Source organism: Hyla sarda, chromosome 3, assembly GCF_029499605.1.
Source record: "Hyla sarda isolate aHylSar1 chromosome 3, aHylSar1.hap1, whole genome shotgun sequence".
Classification (NCBI taxonomy): domain Eukaryota; kingdom Metazoa; phylum Chordata; class Amphibia; order Anura; family Hylidae; genus Hyla; species Hyla sarda.
This window is the reverse complement of record NC_079191.1, coordinates 392253913-392275763: the sequence shown is the minus strand read 5'-3', so window position 1 is coordinate 392275763 and position 21851 is coordinate 392253913. Positions and strand designations below refer to the sequence as shown.

At 43.3% G+C, this 21851-nt stretch overlaps 1 protein-coding gene across 8 annotated transcripts in view; it reads left to right on the top strand.

The window, feature by feature from the left end:
- Nucleotides 1-21851, top strand: part of EHBP1 (EH domain binding protein 1) — a 430856-nt gene that overhangs the window by 91316 nt on the left and 317689 nt on the right. For all 8 annotated transcript variants that reach the window (XM_056568010.1, XM_056568005.1, XM_056568009.1 and 5 more), the window contains exons 4-5: nt 4439-4534; nt 9180-9233. In XM_056568010.1, the coding sequence (XP_056423985.1) occupies nt 4439-4534; nt 9180-9233 (150 nt within the window). The remainder of the gene's footprint in view (nt 1-4438; nt 4535-9179; nt 9234-21851) is intronic.

The window sequence follows — 21851 nt, the reverse complement described above, 5'->3', positions numbered from 1 at the left end:
CGGGATTTAAAGATCCTGTGAAATGCAGATTTTATCCTGCAGAGCTCAATGTAAACTAATTGACTGAACACAGCATAAAATCTGCAACTTCAAATCCTGCGCAGGAAATATGCACAGAATACTGTACATGTGAATACACCCTTAATCTGAGTTCCTTGTACCGAGTTTTGCTTATAAACAGTTTAAAAAAAAAAAAAAAAAATAGTGTCCTTTACCGTTTCTCGTTAAAGTTTGAAGAATAACTTCCTGAATTTGCAATTTTTCTCCTTTTAATGGAATATAAATTGTGGTTAATTCCGAACAAGCTTTTAAGAGGAGATGACTTACATTTAAATGATAGTATTTTTTGAAGATAAAGGATTATGGCATTAGAACACACTTATCTTGATTTCTAGAACTATGTCTTAATAAAACCTATTAATAAATTATATTTAATGAAATCGTATTATGTGCAGGGAGTTATTTTGTTAAGCTTCCGATATATCTTCTCCATTTTAAAAGGTTTTAATATCTTATAAGACTAACCAGAACCATGCCCAGTCACACACGCAGACCCCAACAAGGTTTAAGACTTGTATCCGGAAGTATTGCTTATTACTGTCAGGGTAGTGGATGCGTGGCATAGCCTTCCTGCAGGAGTGGTAACTGCCAGTACAGTAAAGGAGTTTAAGGATAAGTTCACATTACAATTTGTGCCTCCGTGGCAGAGATACTATTTCTGAAGCTCATATCATCTACAATCATATCTGTGCACGGAAAGGTACGGATGCCATTCACTCCTATGACCTGCATGGACCTGATCGTAGTCAGCTAGTGACTAAGTTTGGGTAATTTCCAAGCGTGTCTGACTTTGGATTTGGATTGAAATGCATGGTAGACAGACTTCAAAGTCGGAGGTGCTTGAAAATGACCCAAACCTAGTCACTATAGTAGTCACTGACTACTATCCGGTCCGTGCTGGCCATAGGACTGAATGAGGTTCATGCATGTGATAGGCATAAGGCTATCCTTCATATAAGATAGACAATAAAAGAAAAAAGAGACAGGCGCCCCTAGTGCAGTATTGTTCGACAATTGGCAAGTGAACTGTATGAAATTACTGAGCTGCGTTTCGCTGAGGGAACAACAACGTATAGCGTATTCAGGGAAACAGGACACTTCAGTGTGTAGCCATATAAGATAGAGATAGGTATAAGGCTATCCTTCATATAAGATAGAGATAAGGCTATCCTTCATATAAGATAGAGATAGGCATAAGTCTATCCTTCATATAAGATAGAGATAGGTATAAGGCTATCCTTCATATAAGATAGGGATGGGTATAAGGCTATCCTTCATATAAGATAGAGATAGATATAAGGCCATCCTTCATATAAGATAGGGATGGGTATAAGGCTATCCTTCATATAAGATAGGGATGGGTATAAGGCTATCCTTCATATAAGATAGGGATAGGCATAAGGCCATCCTTCATATAAGATAGGGACAGGCATAAGGTTATCCTTCATATAAGATATGGATAGGCATAAGGTTATCATTCATATAAGATAGAGATAGGCATAAGGATATCCTTCATATAAGACAGGGATGGGTATAAGGCTATCCTTCATATAAGATAGAGATAGAGATAGATATAAGGCCATCCTTCATATAAGATAGGGATGGGTATAAGGCTATCCTTCATATAAGATAGGGATGGGTATAAGGCTATCCTTCATATAAGATAGGGATAGGCATAAGGCCATCCTTCATATAAGATAGCGACAGGCATAAGGTTATCCTTCATATAAGATATGGATAGGCATAAGGTTATCATTCATATAAGATACAGATAGGTATAAGGCTATCCTTCATATAAGATAGGGATAGGCATAAGGATATCCTTCATATAAGATAGAGATATGTATAAGGCTATCCTTCATATAAGATAAAGATAGGCATAAGGCTATCCTTCATATAAGATAGAGATATGTATAAGGCTATCCTTCATATAAGATAGGGATAGGCATAAGGCTATCCTTCATATAAGATAGAGATATGTATAAGGCTATCCTTCATATAAGATAGGGATAGGCATAAGGCTATCCTTCATATAAGATAGGGATAGGTATAAGGCTATCCTTCATATAAGATAGGGATAGGCATAAGGCTATCCTTCATATAAGATAGGGATAGGCATAAGGCTATCCTTCATATAAGATAGGGATAGGCATAAGGCTATCCTTCATATAAGATAGGGATAGGTATAAGGCTACCCTTCATATAAGATAGGGATAGGTATAAGGCTATCCTTCATATAAGATAGGGATAGGCATAAAGCTGTCCTTCATATAAGATAGGAATAGGCATAAGGCTATCCTTCATATAAGATAGGGATAGGCATAAAGCTATCCTTCATATAAGATAGGGATAGGCATAAGGCTATCCTTCATATAAGATAGAGATAGGCATAAGGCTATCCTTCATATAAGATAGGGCCAGGGACTATTGATAGTATTCAGATTATTGGGCAGACTAGATGGGCAGGATGATTATCTTGCCGACACATTCTGTTTCTCTGTAAGGAGACAACCCCATTTGGCAGTAGTTTTAGTATCGCTTTCTCAGGGATTGATTGGAAACCTATTGATAACCAATTAGGTCTGTTAATGATTACATGATGTGTGTGCAAATGTGACATTTCAGGGCTTTAAACAGTGATTCACTCTATGATTTCTTCAAACAGTGGCGGATCTGGCAGGGAAATGTTTTAATCCGCCGCATCTCATTCATTTATATGAGCCGACTAGAGTCAGATATTGTCTCCGCTCGGCTCATTTTTTCACCGTATCAGTTTTATTGCTGGACTTAAAACCGCGGTATACCACAGTCTGGCAAGAACAGATACGGTGCAACAATGAGCTGACTGGAGTTACTATTGTGGTGTGAATGTACACTTATCCAGGTTTTTGAGGCTTTGTTCACACATTGTCGCTATTTAGTGGTACCGCAGCTAATTATGCATATTATTTGCATAATCATGATAAAACAAACAATTTTTACCGTGATTCCAGCCATTTCGGCAAACACATCTGGTCATGGTATGTGCCCATATTAGAATGGTTGTGCGTCTGACTCATGGCACCAGTCACTTGTTTGATGGGGCCGCCATTTCCCAGCAAATGTTGTAGCCTCTTTCCTTGTTCACAGATTTTACGGTCTTCATATTTGCACATAGGGGGAGATTTATCAAAACCTGTCCATAGGAAAAGTTACCCAGTTGCCCATAGCAACCAATCAGGTCATTTCATTATTCAGAGACCTTTTTAAAAATGAAAGCAGTGACCTGATTGGTTGCTATGGGCAACTGGATAACTTCTCCTCTGGACAGGTTTTGATAAATCTCCCCTAATGCATTTCCATAACCGCTCTGCCAGTTATTTCCGCTTCTTAAGTGAAACGCACTCTGCTCCGAATCAACTTTCTAACGTTCTTCTATAGGGGTTGGACCAATATGGAGGAATCAATTCTCCGTTATTACTATTCACCATGTAGCGCCATTTGGATAGGACAATGCTGCAGTACCTCACACCACTGCAGTTAAAGGGGTACTCCGGTCAAAAGCTATTTTTTCTACATCAACCTGCTCCAGAAAGTTAAACAGATTTGTAAATTACTTCTCTAAAAAGAAAATCTTAATCCTTATGACTGGAAAGAACAACTCAACTTCAGCAGCTGATAAGTACTTTATCAGCTGCTGAAGTTGAGTTCTTTCCAGTCTGATCACAGTGCTCTCTGCTGACACCTCTGTCTGTCTCAGGAATTGTCCAGAGCTGGAGCAAATCCCCATAGGAAACCTCTCCTGCTCTGGACAGTTCCTGAGACAGACAGAGGTGTCAGCAGAGAGCACTGTGGTCATACTGGAATGAACAACTCAACTTCAGCAGTTGATAAGTACTGTAGGGAATAAGATTTTTTAATAGAAGTAATTTGCAAATCTGTTTAACTTTCTGGAGCCAGTTGATGTAAAAACAGTTTTTTTTTTCACTGGAGTACCCCTTTAATAGTATGGGGATGCAAAACAAGTTTTAGGAAAAATTGGTGAGGCTGCAGCCTGACTCCCCGGCTGAGCTAATATCCATTGTCTATCCTGATGATAAAGGCCCGAAAACCGCACTTAGGGCAGGGTCACACAGGGCGCATCTATGACTGCCATCTTCGCATTCGTGGCGTGAAATACACTACAGACGCACCCTTACTGATCCTGCCCTTAAGTTTCTTTTGTTCCCAGTATATAATTGTAAGTTCACTAAACCCTTTAAATAACCTTTATTGGACAGACAAATGCATTAGAACATCTTACGTTACCGTGTTTCACCTTTGTCTCTGTAATAGTAAAATGTGTACAAATAAAGCCATTTTCTGCATGCCAGTCACTAAGTGGGATTTCTCATTGCAGGCACATAGCTGGCAGCCGGGTATAAAGAACCCGTACCGCGGGGTTGTGGTGTGGCCTGTTCCAGAAAATGTTGAAATCACTGTGACTCTTTTTAAGGTAAGTGGAGGAATCTGTCACATGACTAAGGCTCTGTTCCTCTGAGGAGTCCATTGGTTCCATGGCTAGAATAGTGCTGCATGTTGTGTTAGTCCTGCCTTCAAGTGTGATGGAGCTGCCAGTGTGCCAATGAGGGCAGTGTGAACAGAGCTTTAGATAATGAGGAACGGACTTGTTGGGATGTTTTATTATTATTATCAAGCATATGGAGAAGGAAAATGTCGGCACTGCCGCACTCACGATTAGGCTGGAGTGTACTGGATCGCTGCACAATCCGGTCCTATGATGCCGTCTTTCCGGTGCTCAGTCCACCATAAGCATAAGCGTAGTCATAAATGATTGAAGAAGTCGCAGACGGCACTCACGGAGCAGCAAGAAATTTTATTCGGGATCGCTGGTCCACGCAACAAGAACGCCAGGTAAGTCGACCGGTTTCGTGCTACACAGAGCGCTTACACGTGACCTCTCAGAGGTCACGTGTAAGCGCTCTGTGTAGCACGAAATCGGTCGACTTACCTGGCGTTCTTGTTGCGTGGACCAGCGATCCCGAATAAAATTTCTTGCTGCTCCGTGAGTGCCGTCTGCGACTTCTTCATTCATTTATGTTTTATTATTATTATGCTGTTTAGATGCCACTAAGTAATTATGGGGGAAAAAATTGCATTGCATTGTCCATCTTTTATCCTCTTGTTGTCTTTAGGTCCAGCGTTGTGTGTTAACTCATTTCTTAATCGCTTGTTCTACTACTCAAATATTTGTTTTTCGGATACATAGCTCCAAATCCTCTGCACAGATGTAGATTCTAAAGATATCATGCTGCTTTTCCAAAATTAAGTGCCACAGATGCTCCAGAATCCCTGTCTGATGTGCCCCTGTTGTTTCACGTAACTCCGGAGACCAGTGCCCTGTGGTGTCAACAGGGGGGGCACTCCCTACAGGAACTCCGATGCAGCTACTGGAAAACTTTTCAATTTAGATCTCTGTAGTTTTGTTGTAAGAAAACATAGACATTAGGGTAGGGTCACACACTGCACATCTGCAGCATATTTGATGCTGCGGATGCGCTGCCAGCACTAAGAGTGGAGCCAGAGCCAGCTCCCTACATTATGTAGGTCTGTGTGTCAGCTCGTAGCAGAGGATTTACCGCCGGCAGTCACAAGCAGACATACAGAGCTACCAGGCTGCAGCAGGAAGCTCACTCTGCAGTCGCTCTGTGACTCTCGGCAGCATATCCGCAGCATCAAATACACTGCGGATGCGCTGTGTGTGATCCTACACTATAGGTGTATTCTCACGTAGACTATCCTTGGCATGTTTGATGTGAAGCTGACGATTTCACTGTAAACTAAATGATCGAACACAGCTTTAAATCTGCAGCTTCAAATCCTGCCCTTCATATATGTGCAGGATACTCTACATGTGATAGACCCTAAGATGACATTAGTAAGCACATCATTTTAAAGGGAACCTGTCATCACTTTCATTCTGCCCGAACCATGAGTCACCCTGTAGGTCTTAATTGATAGTGCTCTCCATGTGACTTCTCTCTGCCCAACCACCCCTGATTGATTGATTTTACCTCTACCTGTTTGCATACACAGAGAGTTCTATCAATTAAAGGGGTTCTCCACCATGAGGTGATTTTAGTATGTACCTGGCAGACAGTAATGGACATGCTTAGGAAGGATCTGCGCTTGTCTTGGGGCTAAATGGCTATGTTGTGAGATACCATAACACTGTGGCTAGCTTTTTGTGAACTTGTATTTCCTGTTTGACTTATGTTTTTTTGTCTACAAATCCCACAATGCCATTTTCCTCCCTCACACATCAGCCACCCCACCCATTGAAACAAAAGACCTGTGGTTTTCAATCAGGGTGCCTCCAGCTGTTGCATTAGTTGTAGATTGATCTCTCTCCCACCAAGCGATCGCTCTACCCATTGAAGCAGACAGGCTCCCTGTCATCAGATGACTAGTGAGTCAGGTCTCGGCCGCATTGCAACCTGGGAAAAATCTGAGACAACAGTCATTTTGTATGCTGTTAAAAATAAATAGTGGGGTGAAAATCGCATAAGAATTGTGAGAAAACCGTCACACACAGGTACAGACACTATATTATGAACTACACTAACTTTACAGCCCCTGTAGCATAGTCAAATAAAAAAAATTCCTGGAATACCCCTTTAAGGCCCTTAGGATAGGTAGATGTCACTGGGCCCGCCCCTATGACTCATGGTTTGGGCAGCATGAAATTGATGACAGGTTCCCTTTCTATCTAAAAAGAGTATGATGCTAGAAGAGAGTAATTCATGGCAGCCAGTAACAGGCTATGACGGTGAAGTCGCAGAAAATCGGCTGAAAAAAAGTATACGCCAAAAAGGCCACAGCCATTGGCATTCGAATGGGTGTCAATGGGTTTGATAAATATGTCATTATGTATGAATCTCATTATGTATGAAAGTAATTGCCTTATAAAACAATCTGAATTAGATTAGTAAGGAGGTCAAGTTTTACTGTTCTAGGTCAGGGATTCCCAACCAGGGTGCCTCCAGCTGTTGCAAAACTATAACTCCCAGCATGCCCGGACAGCCTTTGGCTGTCCGGGCATGCTAGGAGTTGTAGTTTTGCAACAGCTGGAGACACCCTGGGCAGGAAACACTGTTCTAGACCATGTTTTTCTCCTCTACCATCAGATTATATAGTGGACAAGGCTTTGATAGGTTTCCACCGGGGCGGGAGGTTTTCTGTTCACATCAATATGTCAGAAGCTTCCTTTGAGTATCATGCCGCTGATCTGCTGATGTAGCAGAGCTCTATGTTTGGAACGCGCAGGTCCCTCGAGAGCCTTTATACATCTCACTATTCTGTTCCTCTACAATAATATCATCACTTTACAACACGGCTGGCTTTTCCCTGAATGCATTTCTGCATTTTACCATATAGGTTTCATCGGACTCCTTGTATTTCCCTAAGCACAAGGCTTTTATATACCATGCATACAGAATCTGAAAAAAACACAAATATTTTTGTCATAAGGATTTCTACACAAAGCACAAAAGGCCGCTGTATTGCGGTTGTGAGTTAAAGGGGTACTCCGGTGGAAAACATTTAAAAACATTTTTTTTTAAATCCACTGGTGCCAGAAAGTTAAACAGATTTGTAAATTACTTCTATTAAAGAATCTTAATCCTTCCAGTAAATTATTATTAGCTGCTGAATACTACAGAGGAAATTATTTTCTTTTTGGAACACAGAGCTCTCTGCTGACATCATGACCACAGTGCTCTCTGCTGACATCTCTGTCCATTTTAAGAACTGTCCAGAGTAGGAGAAACCCCCCATAGCAAACATATGCTGCTCTGGACAGTTCCTTAAATAGACAGAGATATCAGCACTGTGGTCATGATGTCAGCAGAGAGCACTGTGTTCCAAAAAGAAAAGAACTTCCTCTGTAGTATTCAGCAGCTAATAAGTACTGGAAGGATTAAGATTTTTTTAATAGAAGTAATCTACAAATCTGTTTAACTTACTGGCACCAGTTGATTTAAAAAAATAAATAAATAAATAAAAAAAGTTTTCCTCCGGAGTACCCCTTTAACTCACAACCGCAATACAGCGGCCTTTTGTGCTTTGTGTAGAAATCCTTATGACAAAAATATTTGTGTTTTTTTTCAGATTCTGTATGCATTTACAAATCTGTTTAATTTTCTGGCACCAGTTGAAGTTCTTTTCTTTTTGGAGCACAGTGCTCTCTGCTGACATCATGACCACAGTGCTCTCTGCTGATATCTCTGTCTATTTTAGAAACTGTCCAGAGCAGCATATGTTATCTATGGGGGGTTTCTCCTACTCTGGACAGTTCCTAAAATGGACAGAGATGTCAGCAGAGAGCACTGTGGTCGTGATGTCAGCAGAGAGCTCTGTGTTCCAAAAAGAAAATCATTTCCCCTGTAGTATTTAGCAGCTAATAAGTACTGGAAGGATTAAGATTTTTTAATAGAAGTAATTTACAAATCTGTTTAACTTTCTGGCACCAGTTGATTTAAAAAAAAAAAAAAAAAAAAGTTTTCCACTGGAGTACCCCTTTAAATTTCACTGTAAGTTATAGCTTTATTGATGGAAATCTCTGTTTATTCTGACTAAGGAGTCTGGTGGGCAGTCCCATTTTATGATTGACAGCCTTCCCTTATGGGACCACCCACTGGACTTCTTTGCTCAGAATGAGCAGAAAATGAAAGGTAAAATAAAACAAGCTGTGTATATGAACTTATTCCATTTTATATTCACTGGACCTGACTAGTAACCACATATAAATAAATATAGAACTAAATATATATATATATATATATTTTTTTTTTATAAAGCCTTTTTGAGAAGATCACCTCAAATGACATTGAAAAGTGGTCTTCTATGGGGATAGTCTTCTCTCCATTACTATTACATAATGGACAGCGGGCTGACATTGATAATGATCATATTTCATATTGGAGCTTACATTACAGTATAGTGTAGATGTTATCTCTTATGGCAGCTCATGTTACTGTCAGTGTCCAGAGCAGATAGGATGTGATTGTCTCTGTAGACCCTGTATAGTTTCTCCAGCTCAGAATATTCTGTGATATTCATTTTGCATTGATTTCTCTTAGGACCCTCATGCAGAAGAGTTTGAAGACAAAGAATGGACATTCGTGATAGAAAATGTAAGTTAAACAAATAAATGTTTACCATTATTTAAAGAAAACCTGTCAGCAGTATCACCCGCACTGAAGCTGTCAAACAGGCTTGTAGTGTGGGTGATGCTGATCAAAACGATACTCACGGCGTCCAGATTCGCCCAGCCTTTCCGCCGCAATCCGCTTCTTTCTTTTTATGCAAATGAGGGCCTTGGGGCACGGGCGGAGCTCTGAATCGAGCTAGGGGCTCACTGACGTCCTCTTCGCCGGGCCTCCCTCCTTGCTCTTGCACCCCGTGTTAGTGTACGGCGCATGCGCCGTACACTAACACGGGGCACAAGAGCAGGGAGGGAAGCGGCGCATGCGCTGTACACTAACACGGGGCACAAGAGCAGTGAGGGAAGCGGCGCATGCGCTGTACACTAACACGGGGCACAAGAGCAGGGAGGGAAGCGGCGCATGCGCTGTACACTAACACTGGGCACAAGAGCAGGGAGGGAAGCGGCGCATGCGCTGTACACTAACACAGGGCACAAGAGCAGGGATGGAAGCGGCGCATGCGTTGTACACTAACACAGGGCACAAGAGCAGGGAGGGAAGCGGCGCATGCGCTGTACACTAACACAGGGCACAAGAGCAGGGAGGGAAGCGGCGCATGCGCTGTACACTAACACAGGGCACAAGAGCAGGGAGGGGGTTATGAATATTGATAGCAGCGAAGATGACATCAGCGTTACCCTAGCTCTGTTCGGAGCTCCGCCCATGCCCCAAGGCCCTAATTTGCATAAAAAGAAAAAGGCGAATTGCGGCGGAATGGCTGGGAGAATCTGGGCGCCGTGAGTATCGTACAAGCCTGTGTGACAGCTTTAGTGCGGGTGATGATGCTGACCGATTACCTTTAACCAGTGTGTTCACGGAATATCCCCAGGGTACACCATCAATGTGTGGTCCACATGTGCCATAATAACATTTATATGTATATTTGTATTATACATTGGTTAAAAAATGTGCATATTTATGGGTTATAAGAAGTGTCATAGTACCTCAGTTCAAAGAGCAGTGAGTTGTCAGCTCTAAGGGGTGAGGGAAGAAGTTCCCACATAAGATGTGAGGGCAAGTAAGGGAACACCCTCTCCTCCTCAGTGAACTGTTGCAACACTACAACTTCCAGGATAGCCTTTGGTTGTCCAGACATGCTGGGAGTTCTAGTTTTGCAACAGCTGGAGGCAGATAGGCGGGAAACACTGCTCTAGATCCTGGGAGTCATACCCAGGGTTGTTCTGGTGTCAGATCCTTTCTTGTTGAAGTTACTGCTTTGGCCTCCTTCTTGGTAATGGAACCCTAAGGATATCCTCAACCCACAGCCTCAATATTAGTCCTTTTAATCTGTGTTCTATGTACAGACCATCCCACACATTTAGTAGCATCATATTAAGTATTTAGGCTTACTGTTTGATAGCTGTACTATGAGAGTTATTCAGCAGCTTCTATCTGATTCATGCATCAATTTAGCTTTTTTTAAATAATAATAATAATTATCATTATTATTGAGAATAAGAATAATAATTCGTAATTATAATATGTATTTATATAGTGCCAATAGATTCTGCAGCATTTATTTGTAGTATTGTGGTTTTTTATGTTTTGTTTTTATTGTTTATCTTATTTTTTTTTTTTTTTAATTAGTATAAAACTAAAATGCTAATAGTACTTCCTACAAAACCCCTGATATTGGCCATATCCTATTAAGTGATGTGACAGCTCCATCTAGTGGGCAGACGTGATACAAACTCTTTCTCTAAGTTTTGGCAAATACATTAATTGAACGTCCATTACCCGTCTGTGCTGTCTCCTGTGATGGAGAGAAGACGTGATGGCTGTCAGAGTAACGTTTTCTTTTGGCAGACATGGTATCGATGAAGCTCTGAAATCAGCATTAAAGCTAAAATAACAAATAAATGGTGCCAGATATCTTGTCAGTAAATGTGCTGTAATGCGCGATGGTAACATTTATATTTTTATGTTGTAGATTTATTGCCTGTAAGACAACACAAGTGACTTAAGATTATTGTTACTATTTTTTCATATTTTATATCAGCTCAACCAGTTGAGTCTTACCGTGGGTTCACACTATCATAATACGAGCGCATTTTTACATTTTTTTCCGGCTGCAAGTCCCGGACCAGGTGCAGCTCTGGTGACCCCAAATGAAAGCATCAAACAGGCTGGTACATATTGCACTAGTGTGAATCCCGCCTTAAAGGGGTACTCCGCTGTAAAAAAATATATATATATATTTAATCAACTGGTGCCAGAAAGTTATACAGGCTTGTAAATTATTTCTATTTAAAAATCTTAATGCTTCCAGTACTTATCAGCTGCTGTATAATGCAGAGAAAGTTATTTTCTTTTTTAATTTCCTTTCTGTCTGACCACAGTGTGATGTCACCCCCCCGCCCCCGCTATGCAAGTCTATGGGAAGGGGCGTGACGGCCCCCAGTACTGTAAGTACTGGATGGGTTAAGATTTTGAAATAGAAGTAATTTACAAATCTGTTTAACTTTCTGGCAAAAGTTGATTAAAAAAAAAAAAAATGTTTTACAGTGAAGTAGCACATTTGTAAATTACTTCTATTTAAAAATCTTAACCCTTCTAGTAATTATCAGCTGCTGTATGTTCCAGAGGAAGTTCTTTTCTTTTTGATTTTCCTTTCTGTCTGACCACAGTACTGTAAGATCCAAAGGATAGGGGATAAGATGCCTGATTGCGGGGGGTCCCGCTGCTGGGGACGCCCGTGATCTTGCACGCAGCACCCTGTTAGAATCAGTCCCCGGAGAATGTTCGCTCCGGGTCTGATTACTGGCGATCACGGGGCCGGAGCATTGTGACGTCACGGCCCCGCCCCGATGTCCTTTGGATAGGGGGATAAGATGTCTTGGCGCCGGAGTACCCCTTTAATTAAGCCAAGAATGCACCAAATTGTGGTGCACATTTTTGGTGTAAAACTAAGCCCACTAATAAATGGTGCAAACTTACACAGTCTAAATGTACATTATTAGACTGTCTAGTCTAAGTTTACACTGTCTACAGATTACAGTTGCCAATATTTTTGGCATATCCACAGCCTTTCTGTAGATTTTCTGCAGATTTTTTTTACTTTCCTATAAGTCAGCGGTGAAAATTCATAACAACTCCGCAGCCAATCCCAATACCATGCTTCAAAATTTAGCTCCATACCTCGTGTCAGTCTCTGCTCTGATTTGGGGAGGATTTTGCTGCTACTGTAAATGCTGCAGATTTTTTAAATTTCTCTATAGCAAATACACTGCTCAAAAAAAATAAAGCGAACACTTAAACAACACAATGTAACTCCAAGTCAATCACAATTCTGTGAAATCACACTGTCCACTCAGGAAGCAACACTGATTGACAATCAATTTCACATGCTGTTGTGCAAATGGAACAGACAACAGGTGGAAATTATAGGCAATTAGCAAGACACCCCCAATAAAGGAGTGGTTCTGCAATTGGGGACCACGGGCCACTTCTCGGTTCCTATGCTTCCTGGCAGATGCTTTGGTCACTTTTGAATTCTGGCGGTGCTTTCACTCTAGTGGTAGCATGAGACGGAGTCTACAACCCACACAAGTGGCTCAGGTAGTGCAGCTCATCCAGGAATGCACATCAATGCGAGCTTTGGCAAGAAGGTTTGCTGTGTCTGTCAGCGTAGTGTCCAGAGCATGGAGGCGCTACCAGGAGACAGGCCAGTACATCAGGAGACGTGGAGGAGGCCGTAGGAGGGCAACAACCCAGCAGCAGGACCGCTACCTCCGCCTTTGTGCAAGGAGTTGTACTGCGAGAGCCCTGCAAAATGACCTCCAGCAGGCCACAAATGTGCATGTGTCCACTCAAACGTACAGAAACAGACTCCTTGCGGGTGGTATGAGGGCCCGATATCCACAGGAGGGGGTTGTGCTTACAGCCCAACACCGTGCAGGATGTTTGGCATTTGCCAGAGAACACCAAGATTGGCAAATTCGCCACTGGCGCCCTGTGCTCTTCACAGATGAAAGCAGGTTCACACTGAGCAAATGTGACAGACATGACAGAGTCTGGAGACGCCGTGGAGAATGTTCTGCTGCCTGCAACATCCTCCAGCATGACTTGTTTGGTGGTGGGTCAGTTATGGTTGTGGGATGGCATTTCTTTGGGGGCCCGCACAGCCCTCCATGGGCGTGCCAGAGGTAGCCTGACTGCCATTAGGTACCGAGATGAGATCCTCAGACCCCTTGTGAGACCATATGCTGGTGCGGTTGGCCCTGGGTTCCTCCTAATGCAAGACAATGCTAGACCTCAAATGGCTGGAGTGCGTCAGCAGTTCCTGCAAGCGGAAGGCATTGAGGCTATGGACTGGCCGCCCGTTCCCCAGACCTGAATCCGATTGAGCATATCTGGGACATCATGTCTCGCTGCATACACCAACACCACGTTGCACCACAGACTGTCCAGGAGTTGGCGGATGCTTTAGTCCAGGTCTGGGAGGACATCCCTCAGGAGACCATCCACCACCTCATCAGGAGCATGCCCAGGCATTGTAGGGAGGATATACAGGTACGTGGAGGCCACACACACTACTGAGCCTCATTCTGACTTGTTTTAAGGACATTACATAAAGTTGGATCAGCCTGTAGTGTGGTTTTCCACTGTGATTTTGAGTGTGACTCCATATCCAGACCTCCATGGGTTGATAGATTTGATTTCCATTGATAATTTTTGTGTGATTTTGTTGTCAGCACATTCTACTATGTAAAGACAAAAGTATTTCATACGATTAGTTCATTCAGATCTAGGATGTGTTATCTTAGTGTTCCCTTTATTTTTTTGAGCAGTGTGTGTCAAATGTGATTGTACCATTAGGTCTAGTGCAGTGTTTTCCAAACAGTTTGTCTCCGGCTATTGCAAAACTATAATTCCCAGCATGTCCAGACACCTTTGCTCTTAAAAACGGGAGTAAGTGGCTGAGAACACGAGCCAGGACTTACCTCAAATCCTGCTCATTCCCGTAATTAATCTTTAGTTCCTGGGATCAAAGTTGATTCCAGGATTTAAAGGGTAACCTTTCCGGTTCCACTGGGTTAAGGGGAGCTGATCAGGACCACCGTGGGGTAATCTGAGGTCACTCCTCGGTGCTACCTGATTGGTGATCCAGTACGTCAAGTCAGTCTGGGTGTCTGCACGAGAGTTTTCGGGGGTCCCCAGCGGCGGGCCCCCCACGATCAGACTTCTTATCCCCTATCCTTTGGATAGGGGTTAAGATGTCTTAGGGCCGGAGTACCCCTTTAAGAAGAGTCTCCTTATAAATAAACTTGCACTGCACCAGACCGAAAACATCTGCAGTGTCATACCATGTGTGGCCAGCAGATGGCAGCCTGTGATCACCTCGGCTGCATTATCTAAGGAAGATTCAGTGCAGAGAGGGAAGCAGCATGTGCATTGCAAATAACAGGAAAATACGGACGGTAAGGTATCTGGTAGCAATGAAATGAATGCAACAGCCAGGCTAAGCTTCCCTGACCCTTCATGAGAAAATAGAGGAAAATGGGAAGAATAAACCTATTGTGCCAAGGGGGTTGATGAAATTCAAGATCCACGCACATAATCTGTGGCTCAGCCTCTGAAATGTTAATCCATGGCTAGAATTATTTGAGCTGTAGGTTGCAATTTATCATCAACATGGCACGGTGTCAAACAATGCTGTGTGAATGCGTAATGTTTAGGAGCGTACAGGAGACTCGAGCTCATACGCCTGAACTGCTGAGTAATGGAATCCTTTAGATCAGCTTCTTGAAGTGTTTTCCTGCGCCCCAAATCATTGTTAGCGCACCATTCATGTGACACACAATACATCCTGCTTGTATTCATGTACACCAGGCCTGCGTTCTAAGATGTAAAGTGCGAGGCGGATCGCAATTCTGGCTTTTAAATGGAAATTGGCTGTAAATAATGTAACTCTGAGAGGAGTCCCCCCGCTTGTCATATCGGCACCTGATTGAAGAGAAGAGTCTATTTTGTGAGTGGTCCTACCCGTACGGCGCTGCAGATACAAGAGGTGTTTATTGAGCCGCTCCGCCCATGAATGAAACTCCCACACTAGGATCTAAAAAGGGGGTAACAGGTGGAGACAAGCACTCCGAGCTCTAGACTGTGGATTGTCACCATCCACCTTGCTGAGCAGACAATGGACAGCTTGTTTGTGGAAGAGTTCCCCTTTATATGGGCACTGTCAGAACCAAAAGTTTTATATGTTGTACATCTTGGCAAAACATTAACTTTTTTATGTACTTCATTAAAAAATGTATTTAATTTTTTAAAGAAATCATGGCATATAAAAAAAAAAAAAAAAAAAAATGATAGGGGTCCCCATACCATTCAGAACAGAATCATAATAATCCTGTCCGGCTGCAGCATTATCTTTGTCCCAGCTGAAGCACAGACTGAGCTGGGACAAAGAAGTGAGAGCAGGACTAGCACTCCTGTGTGCTCACTCCTGTCCTATCGGACTTCAGCATGAAAACAGAGAGGAGGGGGTTACAGAGCAGCCGGCAGTGATTGGATTAAGTGACCCAGCACAGCAGACTCAGGGAGAAAGTGAATGCATGGGGCGTAAGGGCAAGCTCAGTGCTTACCTTGGATACGCCCCCTTCTGAGCAGTGGATGTCAGAATGAGTGAGCAGCAGAACAGAGGGATGTGGAAGCCAAATATAAAAGCTAGATAGAAATGTTGTATTGGTGCAAAACTCTGCATGTAGTAGTGTTAGGCAGGTATGTAAATGATTTATAAGTGTGGTCTGATTAAACTCTGGCTCTTGTTACAAGAGGGCTTGAAAGTGTTTCCTTTGCCCAATGAAAATGTTCTCAGAGGTTACTTTTTGGTAGTGTACCTCATGGTAAGAGACTGCTAGACATGCCTCTTTAACGCACTTAAAAACATTTTGCCCAGTTTTTAAAAGGGTGGTATCATAATGAAAGAAGCAGGATGGTCATTTTGAAAAACTGCCAGCAATATTGGCTGTTCTGATCAAAGAGGTGTTTAAATCAGTGGTATGAGAAGGCACACAAGCATGGCGAACATGCTCCGGACAGCCTAGGCAGTCCACCAGTAGAGAGCATGGTTTGATCCACTGACCAGCATGAGTAGTTCCAACAATTTCCTTGTCCTCCATCTTAACACAGGTTTTACCTTCATTACGCACCCCTGTCTCTGCTCAGACCATTTTAGGATGTTTAACAGAAGGAAAGTTGTGATGCCCATTTCGTATCGTGCCATTGACAGCCAGCTACTGTCACCTTCATTTGTATCGTGAATGACAAGCCTGGACTGCTAAAGACTGGGACAGTATTGACTTTAGTGATGAATCCAGGTTATGTTTAATATTGAGTATGGAGGCCTGGTTGTTACCCGTTCAATCCTGCCTCTGCTGTGGAGGAGCACACTGCCCCAACTGCTGGTGTGATGATCTGGGGAGTCATCACTTAAAGGGTTACTCCACTGGCCACCGTTCGGAAGTAAATGTTCCAAACCCTGTTTTTGCGCTGCAGGGGTCGGCCACGCCCCTCATGACATCACGCCCCTCATGACATCACGCCCACGCCCCTAAATGCAAGTCTATGGGAGGGGTCACTTTATAGCACTTCCCACCTGTAGACTTTAATTGTATCAAAAACTGTTGAAACAGCGTCAGAAAAGAGAAAAAATTAAAATAAACGAGCCCAGGTCAAACCGTTCTGTACTCATAAGAGATGAAAACCCTGAAACCAATGTCTGCAGATGGGTGTGCCTGGTTTGGCTGTCTTCTGTCGTCATGTTTTAAAGGGGTACTCCGGTGCTTACACATCGGAGTCCCGCAGCTGGGGACGCCCGGGATCATGCACGCGGCACCCCGTTTGTAATCAGTCCCCGGAGCGTGTTCGCTCCGGGTCTGATTACGCTCGACCGCAGAGCCTGCGGCGTGTGACATCACGCCCCCGCCCCCGTGTGACGTCATGCTCCGCCCCTCAATGCAAGCCTACGGTAGGGGGACTCCCACGATCAGGCATCTTATCCCCTATCCTTTGGATAGGGGATAAGATGTGTAAGCACCGGAGAACCTCTTTAAGGCTGTTTAATAGGTCGTACATTGACTTACGGGGTGTCCAAAGAGAGACTGTTTTATTAGTACTGGATGGGAGCTAATTTGCATACCTCTTCCCATAAAGCATTTCTTACAAGACTGTACACCAGCTGGCTCTCCACAAGGAGAAACCGTACCTTCCAAGAGTTAAGAAAAGCAAGTGGTGAGAGTAGAGCTGGGCGGTATTGCCTATTGTGTGTATCACAGTATTTATTTAAATTTTTTTTACTTTTGGCGGTTCCATGGTTTATAACGGTATTTCTTAGCCCCCCCCATATTAATTATCAGCCAACATTCCCATCGGGGTAAATACAGACATATCACCCGCATGCGCTGCCCTCCTCGTCCTGTCTGTTGCGGCCGCAGGCGCTGACACTCTCTATACTGTGCAGTATCCCTATGCCCGGGCTGCAAAAGGGAAACAAAATAAACTTTAACGCACCTACGTCGGCCTTACGCTGGGGACGGGAACATCGTAGAGCTGTCAGCCTATCACCGGCCGCAGCGATGTTCCGCCTCGGCCGGTGATAGGCTTAGCCCACTGTCATGTAAGAAGCCGGCTTCTTACAAGACAGTGGGCTCAGCCTATCACCGGTGGAGGCGGAACATCGCTGCGGCCGGTGATAGGCTGACGGCTGTCCGACGTTCCCGTCCCCAGGAAACAAGTGAGGCCGGTACCGGACCAATGGGAGGTGAGTTAAAGTTTATTTTGTTTATTTTTTGCAGCTCGGGCATAGGGATACCGCACAGTATAGAGCAGTGGTCTCCAACCTGTGGACCTCCAGATGTTGCAAAACTACAACTCCCAGCATGCCCGTACAGCCAACGGCTGTCCGGGCATGCTGGGAGTTGTAGTTTTGCAACATCTGGAGGTCTACAGGTTGGAGACCACTGGTATAGAGTGTCAGCACCGGCGGCCGCACCAAACAAGACGAGGAGGGCAGCGCATGCGGGTGACATGTGAGTAGTACCCTGATGGGGACAGTGCTGGGCTAATAATTAATTGGGGGGGGGGGGGGGCAGAACAGCGCTCACGGGTCACATATGATTAGTTCCCCGATGGGGACAGCGCAGCGCTGGGCTGATAATTCATTCATTCCCGAGGGGGAGGGGCCAAACCGGTATTGCGGTATGGGTTAAAATTCATATCGTGCAGCACAAACATTTCGGTATTCGGTATGAACTGGTATACCGCCCAACCCTAGGTGAGAGGTAACAGATGGGTAAAGACCCCTGTGTTTGTGAATTCAGAATATTTTCTCAGTATGGGGTGTTGTAGTTTCACACCTTGGTCTAGATGTAGTATAATTATGGTGTAGTATTTGGTACGGTCATCTTTTTATTAATTTCTTATTATTATTATTATTATTATTTCTGAAGTTTCTTCCAGACAAGATTGTTTTTTTCTTATAGTTTAGAAACCTACCAACTGATCGGTTACTCTTTCAAAGTATAAATGCAATCCCCCCATGAATTGATATCCTTACATTACAGTGCAGGCAGCCATTTTTAGACAAGAGCATCATTCACCAGGGTAAGTAGATTCAACAATGGAGCCAAACACAAAGGATACATTGTGATGTCCTAGAGATCTTCACTTTACTGAGAAGCCTTCTGAATGCGCATGGTTGGGGGTCCCACACTCAGCATTCACAGCGATGAAGAGAAGCCCCCCCCCAACAGTTCTTATATCTGATGTTTACTTGTATGTCCCTCACTGGATAGGTTCTTGGGGTATATACTCATGATGCGCCACCACCCTCTTGCAGAACGCCACCACTCAACGTGAATACAAATGAAATGAGTAAATGAGCTGACAATATAAACCTCTTCAATCTGAGGATCTTATAGACAACCTGAAGGACCTCCTTACGAAACTCTTTGTATTAAGCTGAATTGGTTACATGGAAGTAAATGATGGAGTTGTCTGGTTTATTATTCTCTATTATTCACAACCTGGCTCTATTTAATGGCTAGAGGTGGGAAGCCCTTTTGTGTATGACACCTCTCCAAAAAGATAAAATACGTTAAGAGAAAATTCAAAGGCCTTTGAAGACCAGATTCACATATTGCCTGTGTCCTAACTTGGCGAATAAAAGTGGTTCATAATCTTTGTGAAAGATGGCTTTGATGGCCGTAGGGTGCCAGGTTTAATGCATTGGTGGAACATAGATCTTCGAGCTGGTTTGGAAGTTTCGAGGGTTGTTATGGAGGTCTGTGGTAGGTGCATACATGGCCATTTCATTTCTCACCATTTTACTTCTCATTCTCTAGTAGTTAGAATCCCAATAAGTTTGTTTTGGTCAATTAAAAAAAAAATACATTTAGTATTTTTCACATTTTCTTAATGTTTTATAAGATCTTTAACTTCTAAATTTTTTAGACAAATACAAAGATTTTATAAAAAGTTACCACCAGCGCTGGCTTTTGCACAGCTTTTATAGTCACTTGAGCTGAAAAATAATTTTAAAACAATTGAAGAAGACTTAATGAGTTTTTGTTTCTACTTATGGGGCTAAATGCAGAAAATTCTGTATGCAAATAGATTTCCTCCATCGACCTTGACCCTACAAATTGCCGTATCTTGTACAGCAGGTAGGTAGCCAAGACCTGTGCTCACCAATAAGCTGTAACCTTAAATGGGTGAATATAATTGTTAGAATATCAGATGATAGTGGCACCTGTGAGTGGGTGGAATATCATAGGCAGCAAGGGAACAGGAAGTTCTTGAGTTGAGGTGTTTTAATTTTGGAAGCATGACAAAGGGGCAGGAGTAAGGATCTGAACAACTATAACAAGGACCAAATTGTGGTGGTTAAATGACTGGGTCAGAGCTTCTCCGAAAAGCAAAATAACAGGTCCTGTTTGGTGTTCCTGGTATGCAGTGGTTAGTACTTACTAATAGGTCTCCAAGGAAGGACGACTGTAAATCGGCAACAGGGTCATATGTACCCAAGGATCATTGATATAGGTGAGGAACAAAGGCTAGCTTCTCTGTTTTGATCCCACAGAAGAACTACTATAGGGCAGATTAATGAAAAAATGTCCTGTTGACTATAGTAGAAAGGTGACTCCCTGATGAAGGCTGAACGTGCCGAAACGCGCGTTGGGGTGACGCTATCCCGAACTCCGCTGCTGTGACTAGTCACTTTATTTTGCACTTGCACATTTTTCTTCTTGTTGGTATTCTACTTGGACTCATGTATATAGCTATGTACTATTTGACGGTGTCTTTAACTTTTGAACCTGTAATGCAGAGCATGCAGATGGCATTAGACATGTAGTTGGGCACTTGCTAGTTGCTGTAGGAGATTACCATGATCCAGTAAGGGATTAGTCCATACTTTTACACTGTTTATGCTTCTACTCTTACTGCATGTATTACCATACTTAGTGACAGGGAAGGGCACAGACATTTTGAAGGGCAGGGGCTCAAGTAAAAAAAAGAGGGCACTTTTCATAATTTAAAAAACGTCTGCCAGACATAATGGGCAGATGTGCTGCGGCCCAGGGACACAGTGGACTCCCGCCGGGCCTCCTCTACATTCCTATCCCCATAAAAGTTGGTGTTTTTGTAAAATCGAGTCAAGAACATTTTCTATGAAGGTCTGCCATGTGTATATACACTTTGGCTATGCTGTCAGTCTTATTTACAGAAAACATGTGACAGCTGCCGTATAATATACTGTATTATAGATTAGATTTATACAAAACCTGTGCAGAGAAAGAGCGGTGCAGTTGTCCATAGCAACCAATCAGATCGTTTTGCAGAAGGATTTTCCTCTGCAAAGGTTTTAATAAATCTCCCTCTATATGCCCCCACCTGAGTTCTATATGACAGAACCCATCACCAATCACCCAGCACCCATCACCTAGCACCCATCCCCAATCACCCAGCACCCATCCCCAATCACCCAGCACCCATCACCAATCACCCATTCCCAATCACCCAGCACCCATTCCCAATCACCCAGCACCCATTCCCAATCACCCAGCACCCATCCCCAATCACCCAGCACCCATCCCCAATCACCCATCCCCAATCACCCAGCACCCATCACCAATCACCCAGCACCCATCCCCAATCACCCATTCCCAATCACCCAGCACCCATCCCCAATCACCCATCACCCGCACCCATCCCCAATCACCCAGCACCCATCCCCAATCACCACGCACCCATCACCCACCTTATGAAGGAATCTCCACAGAGCCCTGGTTCTTACACTGAAGAGATGGACACCACACTAATATATACTTACATGCTGCAATATTATTTAAAAAAAAACAAAAAGAATTATAAATATACAAAGACGTCCAGGCATAGCACAGCATACAGGATGGAGGCAGGAAAGCTCCGCCTCCATTGCGCACAAGACTGACTTCGCATACTAGCAATGTGGGGCAATACCTAGAAAATGGAAAGACCAATTTTTGTATACTGCACTGTAACCTAGTGTATTGGGTTTAGTGC